General features: G+C 61.4%; 1 protein-coding gene across 1 annotated transcript; it reads right to left on the bottom strand.

The window, feature by feature from the left end:
• Positions 1 to 2611: 2611 nt before the first annotated feature.
• Positions 2612 to 21343, bottom strand: ZNF687 (zinc finger protein 687). The gene is made up of 9 exons (XM_061359502.1): positions 21247 to 21343; positions 9465 to 11731; positions 7256 to 7434; positions 6531 to 6707; positions 5656 to 5818; positions 4565 to 4861; positions 3894 to 4006; positions 3515 to 3656; positions 2612 to 3085 (listed from the first exon to the last, which is right to left on the bottom strand). The coding sequence occupies exons 2-9, from the start codon at positions 11709 to 11711 to the stop codon at positions 2612 to 2614; spliced, it is 3792 nt and encodes a 1263-aa protein (XP_061215486.1). The 5' UTR covers positions 11712 to 11731; positions 21247 to 21343.
• Between the last annotated feature and the right edge of the window lie 76 nt (positions 21344 to 21419).

Genomic DNA, 21419 nt, shown 5'->3' with positions numbered 1-21419 from the left:
TGTTTGGGTCCTGGACGGTGAAACCGGGGCCGGGGCTCGGCACCGTCCTGGGGCTGCTCTCAAGGAAACGGAACAAGGATAAAAACCACGCAGGAAAAACCCCACTTGTGGAGACCGAAGGGGTCGGGTCGGGATCATGCGGGATCTGGGGCTGCTTGCGGGAGCCAGGCAGCAACGGGGCTGAGGCCCTGGGGTAGCCCCAGCCCCTGCGCTGCTGCTGCCGTCAGTATTAACCCCGCTGCTGCCCTGCGGGCTCTGCTCTGACTTCGACTGGAGCCTTCTGCTGGTCCCACCTGGAGGTGACCCCCGGCCCCTCCTTCCCTGCATGGTCCCTGCCGTGGCCTCAGTGTTCCCCCCCCCCCCCCCGAACCCCCTTTCTTTGTTTCTCCTTTCCCCCCCACCTTCCTGCTGCCACCTTCAAGGGGAGCTGAGCCCTGGAGCCCCATGGGCCAGGGGCGCCTCCTCCTGCTCCCTTCCAGCTCTCTTGGCTCCGGCTCTGTCCCAGGGCCTGGGGCTGCGCCGCTTCCTCCAGCCCCGGCTGCTCCGTGCCCTGGGGGGGGGGATGCAGCCGGGCCCCCTCTGGGTTTGAGTGGGCAGGGTCAGTGCTGGAGCCTGGGGGGGCCTGAACCTGGACCCCCCCTCCTGCTCCATCCCCTTTCTGTGCTCTAGGAGCAGTGACCCCATCCCCATCCCTCTGCATCAGGCTCAGCCCCTCCCGCAGGTCCCATCCTGAACCCCCCCCCCGGGCTCTGTCCCATTGAGTCTTTGGCATTAAAACCCAGCAGTTCCCGTTGACAACACGGGGGGGGATCATCAGGGTCTGGACATGGAAGGGGGGGCGCATCCATTGACCCCATGGCCCCAAGGCAATCATTGCCCTCGCTTGGGGGTCTCCCCCCCCACACACCAAGGAGGGGAGAGGGGGGCACCCCCGTTTTGGGGCAGGACCAATATGAATGTGCTGTGGGGAGGGCACAGGAGCTCCCCCCCCCCGGGGGCCAGGTAAGCAAGAGACAGGGCACAGCAGGGGTTAAACCACTAAGAGTTTAATGCGTTATTCCTACAAGAATAAAGGATACCTGAGAGCCTCTCGCAGTGCCCGTAGCTTTAATGTAGCGTAATCACAGCCCTACAAAGAAGTGGACAGCACCCCCCTATACCCCCGCTCCCCCCCCCCCAAACAGAAGTCGCTCCAAAGGCACTGAAGTGCTTGAAAAACCAGGGTTACAAAGCGGTTTGCTTCCTTTCCTGCCTCTAAAACTCATAGAAACCTTAGGTTCTTCTCTATTATTACACAGCATTTACACGGTCACAGCCCCACGCGAAACACTTGGGGGGGGGACCTGGCCCAGGGGCTGTGGGAGCTGATTTTAGGGTTATTCCCCCCCCCCCCCCATGTGCCATAAATTGAATCCACCTGAACCTGGGGGGGGGGGGGCACCCCCTGTGCATCAAACACAGGGGAAAAGGAAGAAAAATGAAGACCCCCCCCCCCCAACCCCGTGTTCCCTCCCCTAAGGAATGAAACCAACGCGAACCCCAAATCACAACGGGGGGGGGGGGTGTTTGTCACCTTTAGTGGGTGCTACAGCTTTACACCGCGTGGGGGGGCACGCACAAGGAGAGGAGCCCGAGGGGAACACGAACACCCCAAGCACAGGCGCTGCACGAACAGAACAGAACAGAACGAGGAGGAAGGGGCTTTGCCAGTAGTTTCTATGGGGGGGGGGGGGTCCCCATCCCCGGTGCCGCTGTTCCCAGTGCAAAGGAGGGGGTGAGGCTGCTCCATGGCTGCGGAGCGGGGCAGGAGGCAGGGAGAAAACCCCCCCCCCCCGACTGTTCCAGTCCGTGATGGGGTTTGGCAGCGCCTTGGCACCGATGCTGCCCCCGTGGGGCTCATCCTGCCCAGGGCCCCTTCTCCTGCTGCCAAAGGGGAGGCGCGGGCTGGGGCTGCCCCGCGGCACGAACTCAGTGCAAGCGGTGGTGAAGAGGGGCCAAGGAGGGGCCGGATTCGGCTTCTCCCCCCTGCCCGGCTCCAGCAAACGGGGGAATAAGCAACATTCAGAGGGGAAAGGACAAAGAAACCGACCCCAAGCAACCAAAACCCAACCGAAACCCAAGGAAAAGGTGGATTTTGCTGTGCCGAGCTCCCGGCTCTGCCCTGCGATGGAGACGTCTCCGGCCTCAGCCGGGCTCTGCTTCCATCCCAGCACAACCCAGACCCAGAGGGGAGGGCTGAAGAGAGCCCCACAGTGTAGAGGGGAGCAGCGCCCCGTGTGCAAACAGGGGGGGAGGCGGCCTCATCCCTTCCCCATCCCTGTGGAAGGAGCTGCCCCCCCCCCCCCCCCAATGAGAGCCCGGTGCTGTCCCCAGAGCATCCCTGGGGAGCCCAGCAAATCCCTGCCTTCCCCTGGCTCCTGCCCCCAAACCAGGGGGGGCCGAGTCCCCCGGCCTGGGGGATGCAGCCGGGTTCCCCTCTTGATGCTCTTCCATGCAGCCCCGTGCTGAGGCGCTGCCCAGGAGCAGGGGTGCAGGGAGAGGCCAGGCAGGGCCCCAGAGCCCCGTGCTCCTTATGTACACACAGCCCTATGTACCTGGGCTCTGCCAGGCCCTAGTTCTCGGGGCTGGCGTTCTGCCTGGCCCGGATGAAGGCCATGCCGTGGGTGCGGAAATGGGTCTTGAGGTTGAGCTGGCTGTCGAAGCAGCGGCCGCACACCTTGCACGAGAGCTTCCCATCGCCCGCATGCGGGGCTCCCCCTTCCAGCGGGCTCCGGGGCCCCGGCTCCTCCAGCTCGCCCGCTCCCTTCTTCTTCTTGTGGGTGATGAAGCGGTGGCGGTTGAGGGAGACCTGGGAGGTGAAGCAGAGCCCGCACTCGCGGCACTGCTGGGAGCTCTCGTCAGTCCGGTGCTGGGGGATGTGCTCCTGGAAGTCGGCGGCGCTGCTGGCCACGTACCCGCACTTGCGGCACCGCAGCGGGGCCTTGCGGTCGCCCTTGGAGGTTTTGGAGGGAGGGGTGGTGCTGTCGGGCTCCTCGCTGCAGGAGTCGCCTTCATCCGAGGACAGCTTCCGCTTCCGACCCGACGCCTATGGGAAGGGGCACGGAAGCTTTAATGGGGGCCCTGCTTGAGCAGCTCCTGCCCTGACCCAGCCCGCTCGGGGGGTCCGAGGGGCATCTGCTTGGGTACAGGCCAAAGGGGTCCTGGCCCCCCTGCCCATCACCAAGGGGCTCCCACAGCAGCCGGGGCAGCTCCTGAGCCAGCTCAGCTGGGATGCGCCTGCGCCCCCTCCCTGCAGGCCCGGCCCAGCTCAGCCCCCAGGGCCAGGCAGGAGCTGAGCTGTGCCCAGGCAGGCGCTGGGCCTCGCAGTGGGAGGGAGCTGCCAGCCCCAAGCAGTGCAGGACCCGTGGAGGGGGGCACGAACCAGGATCGGGGCTCATGGAGACGCCTCCCCCCTGCCCAGAACCTCCGCAAGGCCCCGGCCCTCTCAAACACCCCCAGGGCGCTCAGCTCGTACCTGCATGGTGCCGGTCCCTATGCGGGCGATAACAACCTCCTGGCTCTTGGCCTGGTCGGTCACCTTGATCCCGTGTCGCACCTGGATGTGCTTCTCCAGGATGAGCCGGCTGCTGAAGGTCCGTTTGCCCTCTGTGCAGTACCTGCAGGCCCAGAGCAAGCAGGCAATGAAGCGATGCCCTGCAGCCAGGAGCCAAGCCCCAGCCCTGCTCCAGCACAACCGGGCAGCCACCAAGGCCTGGCCCCCGGAGCCCCAGCACTCAGCAGGCACCGCCTCAACCCCATCGTGCTCCATTCATCCGCAGCTTTATGCTCCCCAGCCCAGGCGGAGCGGGGAGCACCAAACCCCCCCTCTTAGAGCAGAGCCCTCCCGTGGGTACCGGCAGGGGTAGACGCGCTTGATCCCTTCGTGGTTCACTCGCACGTGTCTCCGGAGGCTGGGAGCGGAGCAGAAGGAGCGCTCGCAGAGGTGGCACGGGAACTTCTTCACCGACTGCAAGAGACAAGAGGCAGGAGGGTCCAGTGCGGGGCCTGGACCAGATGTGGGAACTTGGGGCTGCCTCCCGTTCCTGTTCCTTGCCCGTCCCAACGCTGCGCATCGGGGTAACAAGTATCACAGCATCACAGCATCACAGCATCACAGTATGCTAGAGATTGGAAGGGAGCTCATCCAGTCCAATCCCCCTGCCGGAGCAGGAACACCCAGATAAGGTTACACAGGAACGTGTCCAGGCAGGTTTTGAATGTCTCCAGAGAAGGAGACTCCACAACCTCCCTGGGCAGCCTGGTCCAGTGTTCTGTCACCTCACTGAGAAGAAGTTTCTTCTCAGGTTTAAGTGGAACCTCTTGTGTTCCAGTTTGCACCCATTGCCCCTTGTCCTATCATTGTTTGCCACTGAGAAGAGCCTGGCTCCATCCTCGGGACACTCCCCCTTTATATATTCATATACACTCCAAGTAGCTGGGTTCTGCTCCCCAAAGCTCAGCCCTGAGTGTGCATTGGGGCGATGCGCTCTGCTCTGTCAGCACCCCCAAGGGCCCCCCTGCTCACCTTGCCGTGGTCCTTCTTCATGTGCGACACGTACTCGTCGCGCTCCGGGAACCAGGAGTGGCAGACGCCGCACGTCCACCCGCTGCCCTTGGACTTGTTGACCGCCTTGCGCTGGAAGCGGCTCCGCTTGGCCTTGCGCAGCTCGGGGGAGCTGGGGGGCTCGTCCTCCTCCGTGGAGGATGATGATGACTCCGACGCCTTGGACACGGGCGCCTCGAGGGGCTCCTGCTTTGGTGTCAGCAGGATGGCCGCCTTCTTTGCCAGCTCCTCCTTGGGCTTCTGGGGCTGGTGGGTGTTCTGCAAAGCAAAGGGCTCGGCAGCCGTGTGGGGCTGGGATTAACCCCCCCCCTCCCAGCACTGCAGTGGGTTAAGAAGGAGCACGAGCCCATGGGCTCATCTCCGGCTTGGGGGCACAAAGGAACCCGATGTCAGGGTCCTGCTGCATCACTGATGCGCTGGGAGCCTGTCCTGGGTTTAGCACTAGCAGTCATCTTTCTCCTTCTTGGTAGCTGGTGCAGTGCTGTGGTTTGACTTTCAGCTGGGAACAGAGCTGATAACAATGATGTTTTGGTTTGGCCAAGGCCTTTGTGGGCCTCCTGCTCTGCCAGGGAGGAGGGAAGCCGGGAGGAAGCAGAGACAGGACACCTGACCCAAACTGACCAGAGAGGTATTCCATACCACAGCACGTCATGCTCAGGGGGTAACTGGGAGAGTGACCCGGAAGGGTTAGAGTGGACTGCAGGGTTGGAGGAGGTATGGGTCGGTGCTTGGTAGGGCTGGGGGGTGAGTTATCGGTCGCCTGGTGATGGGGTGTTGTATTCTCTTCCCTTGTTATTTCCTTTATCATTACTATTACTGGTGGTAGCAGCAGTGATCTGTGTTATACCTTAGTTACTGAACTGTTCTTATCTCACCCCGTGGCAGCTGCATTCCTTCTGATTCTCCTCTCCGTCCCTCCAGGAGTAGGGGGAGGGCAAGAAGGGGAGGGGGAGTGAGTGAAGGAGCTGCCTGGCTGGGGTTAAACCACAACAGAGCCCGAACCCAGGCTCAGCGGCGCTGGTGAAGGAGAGCTCTGCTGCAGCACGCGTTACCTTCAGGTGCTCCAGCATGGTGCGCTTCTGGGCGAAGAGCAGCGGGCAGTCTGGGCACTTGAAGACGCTGACCCGCTGGTTAAGGAGATGCTGGTCGAAGTGGGAGGAGAGCAGGGGCTTGTGGGTGAAAACCGTGTCGCACATCGCACACTTGTAAATCATTCTGGGGGGGGAGAAAGCACTGCTGGCACAGCCCAGCTCGCAGCAGGGGGGTGAAAGCAGCCCTGGGAGCAGCCTGACCCACACCAAGGGATGGGGAGGTGGAAAGGAGACAGATGCAGCTCCCCCGTCCTGGTGCTGAGCTCTTCCCCAGTGTCCCCCCCAACCCAGGATGCTCCTGCTTCTTGTAACCATGGAATCCTTTAGGATAGAAAACATCAAATCCAACCACTGCCACTAAAACCATGGCACTAAGTGCCACAGCACCCATCCTTTACATGCTTCCAGGGAGGGTGACTCGGGCTCTTCCCCAGTGTCCCCCCACCCAGGATGCTCCTGCTTCTTGTAACCATGGAATCCTTTAGGATAGAAAACCACTGCCACTAAACCCATGTCCCTAAGTGCCACAGCACCCATCCTTTACATGCTTCCAAGGAGGGTGACTCGGGCTCTTCCCCAGTGTCCCCCCCAACCCAGGATGCTCCTGCTTCTTGTAACCATGGAAACCTTTAGGATAGAAAACATCGAATCCAACCACTGCCACTAAAACCATGTCCCTAAGTGCCACAGCACCCATCCTTTAAATGCTTCCAGGGAGGGTGATGCAGGCGCTTCCCTGCGAGCCCTGTTCCAGTCGGTGAAGGCATTGTCCCTAAATCCAATCTAAGCCTCCCCCCATCCTATGGCTTGGTGGGGGGACCTCAGGGAGCACTTACTTGGACTGCTGGTTGCCGAAGCCGGGGTGCTGCGTGTAGACGTGCGCGTGGGCGCTGGGGGCCGACTTGAACGCCATGGGGCAGATGGGGCACTTGTGGAACACCTCGCAGTGGGAGGTCTGGATGTGGGACTTGATGGAGTTGACCCCACCGAAGACCACGGCGCAGCTGGGGCACCTGCGGAGAGGAGGAGCTGCGCTGCAGAGGCTGCCATGCACCAAGGGCCAACAGCACCAGGGCCCACGCGTGCCCCTTGTCCAAGCCTTGGGAATCAGGATGAGGCCCTGCCCCAAAGGACAGCAGAATCCAAACCAGTTCTGGGCTCTGGGGAAACTCCAGTTAGGAGCAACCAGTGCTCAGCACAAGGAGCAGGGACTGTGGGGACCTGATGCTGCCAGCCATGAGGTGAAGCAGCAGCCAGGAGGTGCCAGGAAGAGGGAGATTCCCCCTGTGTTAAAGGGCTGAGAGACAGGGAACGGGTAAAGCAAAAGGTTCATAGAACCATGGAATGGGTTGGGTTGGGAAGGACCTGGAGATCATCCAGTTCCAATGGGCAGGGACACCTCCCACTAAAACCAGGGCACCCAAGGCTCTGTCCAAGCTGGCCTTGAACACTGCCAGGGATGGAGCATTCACAGCCTCCCCAGGCACCCCCAGCCTTGCAGCCAGCACCCACAGGGACAAGGGAAGCGGGTGCTCCCCATCTCCCCACACCATGGCCCTACCTGTAGCCCACTCTGCGGGAGAAGTGCAGGCAGGCGTCCTTGAGGTGCGCCTCGAAGTTGGCCAGCAGGAAGTTCCCCCCGCACTCGGGGCAGACGTGGGGCGGGCGGTTCTTGTGGATGCGCTGGTGGGCGCTGAAGCTGCAGCGGTTGGCCATGATCATGGGGCACGTGGGGCAAACCTGGGGGGGAGAGCATCCAGAGGGTCACAAACACATGGGGGTCCCCTGTGGGTGCGGGGGGAACCATCTGCAACACCCAAAGCAGCCCCAGGCCGTGGGGTGAGAGGTGCTGGGACCCTGCAGGGCACGTTTCAGGAGACACCGTGCCTTCCTACTGCTCCTAACAGTATTCCTAATGCTGTGCTTCCCTACTGCTCCTAACAGTATTCCTAATGCTGTGCTTCCCTACTGCTCCTAACAGTATTCCTAATGCTGTGCTTTCCTACTGCTCCTAACAGTATTCCTAATGCTGTGCCTTCCTACTGCTCCTAACAGTATTCCTAATGCTGTGCCTTCCTACTGCTCCTAACAGTATTCCTAATGCTGTGCTTTCCTACCATTCCTGATATTCCTAATAGCACTCCTAATACTTTGCTTTCCTACTATTCCTAACAGTATTCCTAATACTTTGCTCCCACATTATAGGAGATACTTTGCTTTCCTACTATTCCTGATATTCCTAATAGCACTCCTAACACTTTGCTTTCCTGCTGTTTCTGATATCCGTAATAGTACTCCTAATACTCTGCTCCCACATTTGAGGAGATACTGTGCTTTCCTACTATTCCTGATATTCCTAACAGTATTCCTAATGCTTTGCTTTCCTGCTATTCCTGATATCCCTAACAGTATTCCTAATACTTTGCTCCTACATTTTAGGAGACACTGTGCTTTCCTACTACTCCTAACAGTATTCCTAATACTTGGCTCCTACATTTTAGGGGATACTTTGCTTTCCTACCATTCCCAATATCCCTAACAGTATTCCTAACACTTTGCTCCTACATTTGAGGAGATCCTTTGCTTGCTGGGTACTTGCTGAGGGTGTTTCATGACCCTTTCCATCACAGATGGGTCCCAGATACAGCGTGCGCCGAGGGTGAGGCAGGGACTCAGCAAGGGGGCTGCAGTGCAGGGAGCTGGGCTGCATCCAAACCGGCTCCCAGCAGCAGGGAATGGGAGGTGGCAGGTGAGGATTATGGAGGTTTATGGGTCACATCCCCCCTGTGCTGAGGAAGCCTCTGGGTCTTCTGGTGTGTTGGAAAAGGAAATAAACCCTGCGTTTAGTGGGTGTGGGTGCAGGGAGGAGCCCATCTGCTGGGCACAGGGCAGAGCTGCTCTGGCTAAGGGAAGGCTGGGAACAGGTTTTGCCTTGACAGCGACTTCCCATTGAATTTCCCAGCTCAAGAGCTCCCCTGAATGCTCCATCCACTGCAAGGCTACGAGAGGGAACGGGAGGAAGAAACCCTCCCCTGTTAAAGGAAAGCTCCTTGGGACAACCACGTAAGCACGTGAACCCCAGGGCTCCTGATGACCTTCACACAGAAAGCAGCTCCTCTGGAGCAGGGCCCTCGTACCTGCATCTGAGCAACACCATGGCTACAGCAGCAGGGTTACCAGGGAACAGGAGCAAATCCCTTCTGTGCAAAGCAGCCAAGGGGGCTGAGCCTCTCTGCACAAAGGGAGAGGTGAAGGCACAGGGAGGACAGGGCTCCTCTCTGGACCTGTTTTCCCTCCTTGCCTTTTAAAGGTCACCCCTTGGCAGTGTTAACCCTGTGTATTTGCTGGACGCTGCCTGCCCCAACAAACCAGGACGTGTTGGCAGCAGCAGGAAGCACCCAGGATCTCAAGGTTGACTCTGAAACAGAGGGGGGGGAAACCCCTTCCTGCTTTCTCCAGGCTCCATTTGTGCTTCAAGCCATCGAAAGAGGAAGCAGCACCCACTGCTCTAACATGGCTCTGTGGGGATGGCTCTGTCCTGCTCTGTGGGCCAGACCGCAGGGCACCAGCACTCAGGGACCTGCTCATCCTCCCTGCTGCACCCCAGCTCCTCATCCTCAGCCTCCCTTCCCTGCACCCAGTGCCTCCTGGGCCCGTTCCTTCCTGCATGTTTTACATGGAGAGGAATCAGGCATCTGGAGCCCTCCACTTCCACCCCACATCCCCAGGGATGCATTGCTGTGGGTCTCGCCCCTCTCCCACCCACGTACCGTGCTGCTGCTCGTCCCCGTGGCCACCGCCTGCTGGAAATGCGCGGCCAGCCCGGCTTTGTCTTTGCATTGCTCTTTGCACTCCAGGCACCTGAAGCAGCTGTAGTTGGGCTGCTCCGAGCTGTTGCTCAGAGGCAGGATGGGGAGGTCCTGAGCCCCGTTGGCGGTGGCCAAGGCCTCCTGAGCCACACCAGTCACTTTGCTAGCAGGGAAGGAGGTCACCGAGACCAGCGGGGTGATGTCTGGCTGCCCGATCATCTGATCCAATGCAATGGGCCTCATAACCAGGTGGGAGCACTGCATCACCAGCCCCTTGTCCTTGTGCTCGCGGGCGTGCAGCAGCAAACTGCACTTGTTGAAGAAGACGAGGCGCTTGGTGCAGTGGTTGCAGGTGACCTCGATGCGCATGCTGCGCCGGTCGTAGTGGCGAGCCAGGCTCTTCTCCAGGGCGAAGGCATCGCCGCACTCCAGGCAGCGGTACCCGAAGGGAGGCAGCGCGAGGCTGGCGTCGGCCGGAGGGTTCAGGTTGGGTTTGTAGGTTGGCAATAGGTTTTTACTGTTGAGGATCTTGTTAAAGGCTTCCACGAGGCTGGACTGGCTCCGGGAAATGACGGTGCCTGCAAGGGTAGGGGAAGGCTTCTGCGGCTGCACCATCACCACCGTGGTGCCGTTGACTTTCTGGTTGGCCGTGGTGGTGATGGTGCTGGTCTGCGTCACGGGGCTCACGTTGCTCCGGGTGTCGGCTTTGGGCAGGGTCTGCGGCACCAGGTTGATGATGTTCTTGGCCACAGCCTTACCCGCCTTTGCTGGCAGCACCATGGATTTCTGCTGAGCCACGCTGGCAGCGATCAGCATGGCGCTGCTGGCGTTCTGGATGGTGGAGACGGGCAGCACGGTCCCTTTGAGCTTGGTGCCGTTGCCAAGCTGAACGCTGACGATTTTTGGCCCCTCGGTGCTTTTCGAGGGGCTGGAGAGCTCCATTTTGTCCTTGGACACCTCCAGCACGATCCCTTCCTCTTTGTCTGCCGACGCTGAGAAGCTGGCGCCCTCCAGAGAGGGCTCTTGAGAGCTCTGCTCAGGTGGCCCCTTGGTGGAGCCGGGCTCGGAATCCGAGGAGACCCTGGTCACAGTGCGGGTGATGCTGCCACAAGACGTCTTGATGGTTTTAATCCGCACCTTCAGGGGCCGGGAGGAGTTGGACGAGGGGGAATCGTTGGTGTTGTCTTCTTCCTCCTCCTCTTCCTCAGCACTGGACATGCTCTGCGGGCTCCCCATGGACTTGTCCAGAGCCTCGTGCTCCTCCTTGAGGGCGATGCTGTCCAGGTGCTTTGGGGACGGGGGCAGCCTGGGGCTCTGCACCACCGGGGAGGAAGGCTTGAAGAAGGGCTCCCGGGGGCTGGCGGGCGAGTGCTTCACTTCAGGGAGGTTGCTGGTGCTGCTCTCCAGGTTTGGGTCAGATCCAGGCCAGGACGTGATGGGAGAATCATCCGTGGAGTAGCGCACGGTGACCGACTTCAGGTGCCCCAAGGGGCTGTCCCCCAGGGCCGCAGCCAACCCCTTTGGGCTGGCTTCACGGCCCACCTCCTCCGAGTCAGACTCCTCCTTCTTGACGCAGGAGATGGCAGCAGGGGACCCGCTGGCACCCCCGGCCTGCCCCGCTTCAAAGGCCTGCGGGAAGGCCGGGGGCAGGCTCTCCGTGCTCTCCCCCATGGGCTCTTTGCAGTCCAGGGACAGGGTGGGAGATGGGGAGAGGGAGGGCACAGCAAGGGCCTTCTCTTTCACCTTGCACTCCCGGGCTCTGTCGATCAGGTTGGCAGCGTTGTCTTCATTGGGATCGGGGCTAAAATGGGAGAAGAGATCCAGGGGCTTGGGGCCTTTTTCCTTCACCCAGCACTCCCCGTTGGAGGAGGCGACAGCTTCCACAGACCTGGAGGTGGGGGACCTGGGCATCTCGGTGGCCCCAAAGCCATTCTGCAGCAGGCGGGAGCCGATGACGTGCCCGTCTTTGCTGCGCCCATCCAGGGCATCGAGCTGCTCGGGGCACACCGTGTTCTTCACGATGACGCTGACAGCGGTGATGTCTGTGTGGGGCAGGACGTGGTCAGGGGGTCCCGGCTCTCCGGGGACTTGCTTGATGTGAGCATCGGCTTCCTCGTGGCCAGAATGGATGGCCTCGTTGGTGTCGATGTCGGGAATATCAAACGCTGCCAGCAGGTCATCGAAATCCGGAGTTTTCATGTCACCCATGGTGAGGAATGGAGCAGAGTCTGCAACAGGACAAGGAGAGGAGCGTTAGCACCGTGGCCCCAAGGCAGCAGAGGCACGGGTGGGATCTTCTGCTCCTGAGCCCCACGCTAAGCACAAGACCCCTGTTTGCTGCCTTGCCCCAGAACCCTCAGGTGAATGTCACCACTTCTTGGCCCTTCTCGCTTTGCTTCTGGGCAGTGCTTTGACTCCCAAGGACCCCAGCACCCTGCAAGGGACACCCAGGAGCAGGGGATGCAGCCCAGCAAGGAGCCCTGCAGCAGAGCAGCAGCTGGGGAGAGCTGCACACAGCAAACTCTTCCTTGCAGAGGCACCCACCATGACGCAGGAACCGTCCTTCCCACCAGCAGCAGCAGCAGCAGCAGCGAGGCCGTTCCAAGGCCACCCCTGCTCACAAGGAAAGGGTCCAGACGGCACCAAGATAAGAGCCCTCGAACACGTGGGCTGCGGAGCACAGGATGGGGGAAGAGGGGAGGCTGAGACGTAGCAACAGGTTGGAAAACATGGCTGCGGCACAGACAAAGGGAATAATGTTCCTCCTGTTGCTGCAGGCTGGGTAAGAAATCCCAGGATTAAGCTGCGGGCAGGGCATGTGGCTTAGCCAGCAGAAAGGCTCTGCTTTACCAGGAGAACCAGGGAAAGGAGGCAGGGGACGGGCCGGGAGCAGCTGGGAATGGCTGTCCTGCACAGCCACGACCAGGCTCAGAACCATGGAATGGGTTGGGGTGGAAAGGACCTTGAGATCATCCAGTTCCAATGGGCAGGGACACCTCACACCAAACCAGGGCACCCAAGGCTCTGTCCAACCTGGCCTTGAACACTGCCAGGGATGGAGCATTCACAACCTCCCTGGGCACCCATTCCAGTGCCTCAGCACCCTCACAGTGAGGAACTCCCTCCTTAGACCCGACCGCCGGCTCAGGAAGGAGGCACAGTCCAGCTTTATCCTTAACCCTCATTGTCGGTCACCCCAAGGGGCTCGCCCTGGGTGCAGCGAGGGGTCCATGGGGCACTGAGCAGAGCTGCCCCACAGCGACCCTGACACTGAAAACACGCTCTGTACCCGTATGGCTGCTGCCCAAGGGGCTGCACCGGGGGTGTCTGCTGGCACCTCAGCCTCCACTGAAGCCAGGAGGACGATGGCATGGAAAAGGCACGATGGGGCAGGCAGCCCCTGCCTGTGAACGCAGGGGGATTGACCATCAAAGCACTGGGAGACAAACAGAGGCCGAGCTCCCAGCACCACCACACTCAGGTCTGTGCCCTTCAGAAGAGCAGGAGCAAGAGGCAGGGCTGGGGCTGCTGCTGCCCCCCCCAGCACCACAAAGGCAATAAAACCCCATGAGCTTTGGGGACACAAGGGGGGGGCAGCGGAGATTCCCCGAGCCAGGCCTGGGTGCTGGGTGGGAGCAGGGCTCAGGACGGACACCAGGCCCATTGCAAGCAGTTGCTGTATTTAAAGGGTGCTTTCCCTGTTTCCCTTCCTGAGGCTGGCAGGGCCCTGCTGCACCACGGCCATCCCCAAAGCCTGGCTCTGCAGCAGGGTTCAGGTGGGTCTGGGTTCTGCCTCCTGCACTCGTGCATGCAGGGATCCTGGGGCCATGCCCAAAGGCTGTGACAGAGCCTGCCCCACACCAAGGAGCCCTGGGCCCGAGCAAGGCCCTGCCATGGGTACCTGCAGAAGAGGGGGATGAGGAGCAGCTCCCCCGGCCTCTCGTCCTAGAGCTGATCCCTGCCAATGAGCTCCTTTGGTGCAGGGGCATCAAGTATTTGCCATGGGCCCAACCAGCACTGGGGTCACGCAGCCTCCTCCCCAGTGCAGGGGGGAGCACGGGGCCGGTTCCCCCAGCCCCTGGCACAGCTCTGCCCCATGTCAGGGCTCTCCAATGCTCCCTGGCAGGTGAAGAGGAGGCCCCGCTCTCCCAGCGCTCATCTGTGCCCTTCCCCTCTCTCCAGGGGCCTGTCTAAGGATGTGCAATGGGAGCAGAGCACAGAGACCACGGAGCTGCTGCCTGGATACCGTGGGCAAGAGGTTGTGTGCAATGAACACAAAGCTCCCCCTCCTTTTGGGACCAGAAACATAATTCAGCCGAGTTTTGCCTAAGTCGGTACAAGCAGCAGTGAGAAAACCACTTCAGAACAGGGGGGGTTTGTTTCCATGGGTTAACTCCAGTGTCCTGCTGCAGCACACACAGGGATGCTCCAGAAGGGAGCATTTCCTGGCAGCAGCTCCTGAAAGCAATGTGCCATGTTCCAAGTGCCACAGAACAGTGACATTTTACATCCAGGCAGAGGGAAGGCCAAAAAGCACCCAGGATTTCAGAGATGGAAGGATCTGAAGAGGTATCATTGATGTGACAGCAAGCACAGGGCTGCTGGCTCAGGAGACACAGGAGGCTGAACCTGCAAGAGGGCTCCTCTCCATCTCCAACAGCATCCCCCTCTTGAGCAAGATCCAGGAGGTGGGCACCAGCTCAGCTCTGCTCAAAGCTGGGGTTTGGTCCCTGTGAGGAAACTGAGGCACGGGGTGATGGGAATGCCCTGCACCAGCCCAGGACTCAATCTCTCACCTAAGCAGGGTTAATACAGAAGATGGAAGAGCTCAGAATGGGAACACAGGGTAGCATCAAGAACACCTCCTGCACCTTAGAAATCTTCATCTAATTCCATGTCCATGGATCCAAAATTAAAACCCGTGGAGCCATGGACATGGACTCAGGTCTCCCACAACCCCTCTTCTCCTCATCAGGGAGGAAGCATCACCTCCTGCTTTCTGGGATGGAGGAGGCAGGCAACGACAAGCAGCATCGTGGGCAGCAAGACCCATGCCAGGCCCCAGCACCCCCTGTCCACAGCCAGGACCCGGACCCTAACCCTAACCCTAACCCTAACCCTAACCCTAACCCTAACCCTAACCCTGCACTTGTCCCATGCTCCTGCAGCCTTCCCATGCAGCGGCGACACCTCCAGTGATGCCCAAAGCCCCTTCCCCTGACCCCGGTGTCACGGCCCCGCTCCCACTCCCATCCCCTTGCTCCCTAACGCAGTCCAAACCCACAGAGCCCATTCCACAGGGCCAGAACCGTGGTTCCTCCTCATCCCTTGGGAATCTGCTCATCTGGAGAGCCCGGATCAGCAGGGGTTGTGCCCGGTACTGACCTGATGGGAAGGAGCCTCTGGATGGAGCGAGAGGGAGGGAAAGAGGGGAAAACAGAGGGGGAAGGGACGGGGAAGGGTCTCGGGTTTCACGGTAGGAGAGGGGGGGATGACAGAAGGGCAGGCTGGTTCAACAAGAACCAGCACCCGTCCTGCTCCCAGCACGACAGCACGGGGTCAGTGCGGCACTGGGAGCAGGGAGGAAGAGAGGAAGAGAGGCAGGAACCCCACAGCCAGCCCAGTGCCCCCAGTGCTGCTGCTGGGGGATGTGACCCCAAGGCACAGAGCCCGAGGCTGGATACCTGATGGCAGCACTGGCACCCATGGGCACGGGCAGCACAGGGTGTGCAACACAGGACTGCAGCGTTTTCATCCTCCCTGAGCTTGAAATCCAAAGCAAAGCCCTCGAGAGCCCTGGGGCAGAGAAGGGTCCGGGTCTGCTCAAGCAGCAGCCTCTGAGGTCCCCTGTGCCCGGTCAGGGGAAAAGGGAGCAAGAAAACCCCTCCTTCACCCCTAGGATGCTGTGGACCTTTGTAATGCATCAATAACCACGCAGGAGAGAGAGCAAGCATCATCTGCTGGGGGAGTGCAGACCGTCATTCCAGCCCATGGACTAAGGCAAAAGGTGCAGAGCCCTCAGTTTTAGGGCTCTTCCAGATCTCACAAAGGAAAGGTCAAACCAGGAGCATCCAGAGCCCCACTGCTCCCCCCTTTCTTCACCTTAAGAGGGCCACCGAAGTTCACCAGCTCGGTCAGACTGAGGCACTGAGGGGATAAGCTGAGCACAAAGCAAGGCAGCGTCTGGGGAGCTCCATAAGCCACGGCCTCCAAGCCAAATCCCCCAAGCTCCTCCTGCTCCGAGGGAAGCACCCACTGGAGCCCTGAGCTTCCTGGCCTGGGGAGCTCCGGCTCCCTCCCTGCCTGGGGCCCGATGTTCCCTGAGCCCTAAGGCAAACCAGTGCGAGGCACCGGGCTCAGAGCACTCACAGCAGCCCCACAGGGGGCCCGAGGACCGCTTCTCCCCAAACCCAGAGCTAAGGGAAGGCACCCGAGGGTGCGAGCAGCAGAGTGGGACCGGGTGCTCCAGGCCCATCCATGTCACCTGCATCAGCTGCGTCGGGAGAGGGGCAAACCCATTCCTCGCTCAGGAGCAAACTCCACCTCATTCCCTGCCTCCTCCAGCTGCTCCCCAGGGTTATTCCTAACCAGCAGCTTGGTTCCCCCCCCCAGTCCCAGCTCTGGGGATTCAGGGCAGGGACGCTCGCTCCAGGCTTTCCAAGGGGGCTCGCACCTCCTCTGCAGCCCGAACAGGGCCAGCATCACCCCGCAGGGAGCACTCTGAGCACACGCTCCAAGGGGAACGGAAGCAGGAGGCCTGAGCACAGCAGAGCAGAGCGAGTGCAAACGCAGCTGGGCCAACATCCAGGCTCCTCCGGGGACAAAGTCTGCCCCAGCAACAGCCTGGTGCTCAGCGTGTGGCAGCTCCCCTCCGGGGCTCCTCTCCCCCCGTGCTGCAGGGAAGGGCTCAGCTGCTTCCAGAGCACAGCCCCGTCCTTGCACACACTGGGGGGGCTCCAAGTGGCTTTCACAGCACCCCCTGCACTTCCAGCCACAGAGCCCGGAGCTGCCGTGGCTGCAGGGCTCCAGGGAGGGAGGAGAGGGAGCCGTGAGGTGACGCTGGCAGAGGCTGCCCCAGCGCCTCGGGCTATTTTTTGCCTGTCATTTCTTGGATGTGGCCAGCCCTGGATACCCACAGTGAGAGCTGCTGTGGGCGATGAGCTCATTACCTGCTCACCACGGCCGCTCTGCTCAGGGCCCTGCTCCCTGGCACGGTCTCAAGGCCAAGGGGACAGAAGGGGTGGTGTGTACCCCAGCAGGCCCCCATACATATCCCCAGCAGCTGTAATGGAGATGGGAAGGGATGGCCCAGCAGTACTGGTGCTGAGGGCACAGGCTCTGCTTGGAAGCCAATGCCCACAGCCCCCGTGCTGCTCTCCAGTACCTCCAGCCACACCAGTGCAGCTCCAGCTGGAATAAAGCACCCCCTCACAGTGGCTCTGCTTGCAGACCCTCTCCTCACGGCCTCTTCCTCCACCTTCCCTGGCTCAGGGCTTGGCTGCTCTGCCCCTCTTGGCTCACGATGGGCTCCTGGGTGCTGTCGCTGGGGTTCCCTGCAGCACAAGAGGAGGTGGCACAGTGGATGCTCAGCGCTCCCACCCAGCCCGGCCATGGGCTCCCTGGCAGGTGAGGACAGAACGGTCACATCAAGGTGCTCCAAGGGTTTCCTGAGTCATTTCCCACCTTCTGGGGGAGGAAATCTCCCCAAAACCAAGCAGGAAAACTCCACTGCGTTGCCCCAGGTGGAGCCTGGGCCCTGCTGCTGCCATGCCTTGGGAAGGGCTCTCTGTGTCCTTCCTTCTCCCTTCCTCTTTCACTTCTCTCCCAGCACAGGAAAGGGCTCTCCGGGGGTACCAGGCTGACAATAACTGCCTGGCCAGGGCCTGGATGGGCCATTGGAAACCCTCAGCATTGTTTTCCCCGCTCCAGGCGGCGGCAGGGGATTAAACCTCCAGCCATTATGCGCATGTTTTGTGCTCCATTGTGCTGCCCTCAGCCGTCCCTCTGCATTACCATCCGAACAGGTCACACTTCCAGCCCAGCGCCGGGGCCTCCTTCCTCCCTGCTGTGGCTTCCTCCCCTCGAGCCCCCTGCCTTGCCCTGGGGCCGCAGGGCTGAGCCGGCCGCAGGTCAGGCTGGAGCCTGCGGTTCTGCAGGGTCCCGGCCATCCCTGGCCTGTGGTTCTGCGGTGCCTGTGCCCCCAGGAGCGTGGCACCAGCGGGGTCCCCTCCCAAAGGGCACGGGCAGGCCCTTCCCAGCCTTGTTTGGGAGCAAGCACATCCGTGCTCACTGCTGGGTGCTGCAGGGAGCCACAAACGCCTTGGCCGGAGGCAGCAGCAGCAGCACCGTGGCCAGGACATCACCTGAAACCCCTTCCTGGCACCAGTTCCTAAGCGGGAGGGAGCTGGGGATGCTGGGAGAGGCAAAGCACCCGCTCTGCCTGCGCAGTGCAATGATCCCGAACACAAGGAGCCCCAGACCTGGAGCCAAGGCCGCCCTTGTGCCTGGCCTGGCCCACACAGAGACCTTGGGATAAAACCCATGGGAGGGAGAGCACAGAGCAGCGAAATCCTACTGGAGGCCAACAGCCAAGGCCAGGGACTGCAGCAGCGGGGGCTGCTCTGCGCTGCTTCGGGCAGGCAGCATCTATTTCTAGACATGACTGATCTGAGCTGTGTCTGTGCAGGAGGGCTCAGGAGCCTCAGCCCAAGCACTGTGAACAAGGTGCCTGTGTCCCCCCCAGAGGCTGAGGCACAGGGATCCATGTGCCCTGGTGCCCCTGTTGGAACGCTGCCTCCTCCCTATTCCACACCCCCAAACGGACCCCACTTTAACAAGGAACAAAATATCCTCCCCATCAAACCCCCAAGCATCCCCAGCTGCCTCTGCCACTGCCTCCAGTTCCAAGGAGTACGGAGGCTGGGTTACTTGCTGGATGGGTGCAAGCATCCCTTGGGGTTAGCACTGGGCTCACAGAGCATCCCCACATGCTCTGGGCAGAGACTGGAGCTCCTCACACGCAGAGCTGGGTGAGATGGGCCTGGTTTAGTGCAGGGAAGGAAACCACCTTGCTGTCCAACCACCTGCAGTCTCACGATGCTGGCTGCAGAGGGTTTTTAGGCCAGATTTGTGACTGCTGTCACTGAAGGAATGCACAAGTGCGCTCTCCCTGCTCTGCACACTCGCTCTGTCTGTCTAAGGGGACTTCTTGGGGATTCCTCCCTGCTGCTTGGCTCACAGGAATAAACCCACCCCATTCCTCCCTCTGAGGCATCACGGGGAGAGAGAAACAGGGAAGAATAACATTTACAGTGCAATCAACAGCCAGGGCTGGTGTCAGACCCAGAGCTGGTGAGCATCCCCCACTGAAACGGCTCCAGCTCATTTCTCATCTCTCAGTAGGCTTTGTGACAGCAACCAAAGCCTGGAAAGCCAAGAGCAGCATCCCAAAAGAGCTGTGAAGGAGGGAAGGAGGAGACGGTCTCTCACCACCACGCAGCAGCTTCCCCCTGCCGGGATGACACCGAATCCAGGCACCAAGGATGCTTCCTTCAGCAGGGAACGGAGCAGGGAACTCGGCTCTCCCCCAGCCCCAGCGAGGAGCGCGGTGCGAGCTCAGCTGCTCCGCAGAGGCAGCGTGCTCATTCCTATACACCTCATGGAATTAAGTCTCTCCCATCTGCTCCCTTCTGGAGATACCAAAACAAACAAGGGGTGGACGAGATCCAGAAATCCCCACAGTTTGGCCGGCCTGAGTTTTTAAGCACTGGCAGCATCTTTGCAGCCACGATCAGCACAGAGCAGCCTCAGTGTCAAGGTGGGGAGGCTGCTGTCCCCACTACAACCAGGATCCACACACGGGCAAGGACTTGGTGTCCTAGGCACGCATTCCATGGCAGAACGACCAGGATCTCCCCACGTGTCTAGCCTCACCCAGGATCATTTCCACATCGTTAGGAGCAGTTCCCAGCTCTCCCCATCGCAGCGCTTTGTGCTATCGCGTTACACTGGGCTTTCCAACGTCCAGTTTCTGACCTCAGCTGGGACACCGGGCTTATCCCAGAGGAATAAAGAGCGGCTCTGCCAGTGGGATGCCAAAGGAAGGGAACAGAGCTCCTGCTCGCTGCCCGTGTGCTCCGTTCCCAGCACCCCCAGGCGCACCCCGGTACTTGATGGCACAAAGTGGAGCCAGGAGAATAAACCCAGAGACAAACACGAGTCCTGCGGGATGAGGAGAGCTTTGGGTGCTATGGAGACGACCCTGAGCCACCTCCACGCTGGCACCACCTCTCCAGCAGCTGGAGCCTTGCATTCCGCAGCTCCCACTGCTTCACCCTATGGGGACCCGGGTGGCCCCTTGCCCAAAGAGGGTTCAGAGCAGCTCACCCATCCTCTTGCTGCTGCTCGGCCAGGCTTTGGGAAGCACCTCGGCCAGGCCTCGCTCCGCTGCTAATCCCAGCACAGCCACATGTGGGTGACGCAGTTTTTTTCCTCCTCGGGCACTAAAAATACATCCTTTGAGGCAGCTGCTGCACAAACAGGGCTCAGTCCCGAGCGCGGAGCCTGCCAGCCTTCCCCTTCTCCTTGCATTGAGCTGATTGCAGGAGGCAATCACAGCCCACGAGGGCTGCCCGGTACCCGGTGAGATGCAGGCACCAGCAGCAAGGGATTAGGGAACTTCACAGGGGCAAGAAACAGGGGCACCCCCAGCCCGTGCCCTCTCTCCTCCTCCCCAGGGGAGCCCCCAGCCAGGGCCACCGCGCACCCAGAGCCCCCCGAACCTCCCCTGACCCCTCGGGAAGCGACAGCCAGAACCTGCCGTGGTTTCCCTATTAACTCCCAGCTGCTTCCCTGCAGGGACTCAGGGCGGACCCAACCCCGGTGCCGTTCTCCCGCACCTAGAACCACACCAGGCCCCCCTAGGGAGCTCCGTGATCCCCCCCCGCCACCCCTGAGGAGGCAGGGAGCAGCCCCAGGAGCGCACAACCCGGCCCGCACCGGGATCCTCTCCACGCCTCCCGTTTGCTCTTCCTCCCCCGAACCCAGGGCAATGGGGAGGTTCCCTCCGCCGTAAACCACTTGGGAGCCACCGCGCCGCTCTTCCCAGGAGCCTGGGGCGCGATAGGAGAGCGACACGGCCCGTGCCCGAAGAGCATCCTCAGGCCAGCAGTGCCTGAAGAGCCCCGAGAGCCTCGGACACGGCACAGCGCTGCTCATGCACAGCACAAACACCCACTCCTCAGAGACCAAAGGAGCAGGAAAATGCCCCCGGGGACCGGGGCCCCAAAACAAGGCACAACCACGTCTGCAAGGGAAGAAGAGCGGGGAGCGGGGGACCCCCTGCGAGCCCCCCGCGGCAGCCCCAGCTCAGCCTCCCCCAGCGCAGGGAGGAGGAAGGAGCCCAGTCCCGAAGCCCAGAGCCGGGCCCAGGCCCCGCAGGCCCCCTGGGCACACACAAGGCCCCGGAGGCCTCATCCTGCCCCTGACCATAGGGGCCATGACCGGGGCTGCCCCCCCCACACAACGGGACCGGCCGCGCTGCTCCGCTCCCCACGACAGCCCCGGGGAGGGTGGGGGCGCGGGGCGGCTCCTCCCCGCGGTGACCGTGATGGGCCCGGCCGTGACCCCGCAGCGGACCGGAGCGGGGCCGTCACCTCCCGCCATGGCGGACCGGGCCCAACCTCCCCCCCGCCGCTCCCCAACCCCCGGGCCCAGAGTCGCTCCCCCCGCGGGTCCCCGGTACCTGCAGCTGCGGGCGGGGGGCGGCCGAATCCCGCCCAGGCCCCTCCGCGGCGCCCGCTTCTCCTCAGCCACTTCCTGCTTGGCCCGCGCCCCCCCCGCCCTCCGCCGCCGGCCGCTCGCCAGCCTCGCTCCCGCCCCTCGCCGCGGCACGCCATTGGCGGAACCGCCCGCCGC

Source organism: Neopsephotus bourkii, unplaced genomic scaffold, assembly GCF_033783945.1.
Source record: "Neopsephotus bourkii isolate Nb327-2 ecotype Australia unplaced genomic scaffold, CSIRO-AGI_Nbou_v1 NB_989, whole genome shotgun sequence".
In the NCBI taxonomy this organism is placed as follows: Eukaryota; Metazoa; Chordata; class Aves; order Psittaciformes; family Psittacidae; genus Neopsephotus; species Neopsephotus bourkii.
Note: the sequence above shows the minus strand (reverse complement) of the source record. Positions and strands in the feature narration are given on the sequence as shown.

What these genes read in the sequence shown, in the direction of transcription:
- ZNF687 (XM_061359502.1), bottom strand. Translation starts at nt 11,711, where the DNA reads ATGGGTGACATGAAAACTCCGGATTTCGATGACCTGCTGGCAGCGTTT. An exon ending in CCATGCTGGAGCACCTGAAG is followed by an intron (nt 4,862 to 5,655) that starts GTAACGCGTGCT and finishes TTTGCTTTGCAG; the next exon opens with AACACCCACCAGCCCCAGAA. An exon ending in TGAAGAAGGACCACGGCAAG is followed by an intron (nt 4,007 to 4,564) that starts GTGAGCAGGGGG and finishes TGTCTCTTGCAG; the next exon opens with TCGGTGAAGAAGTTCCCGTG.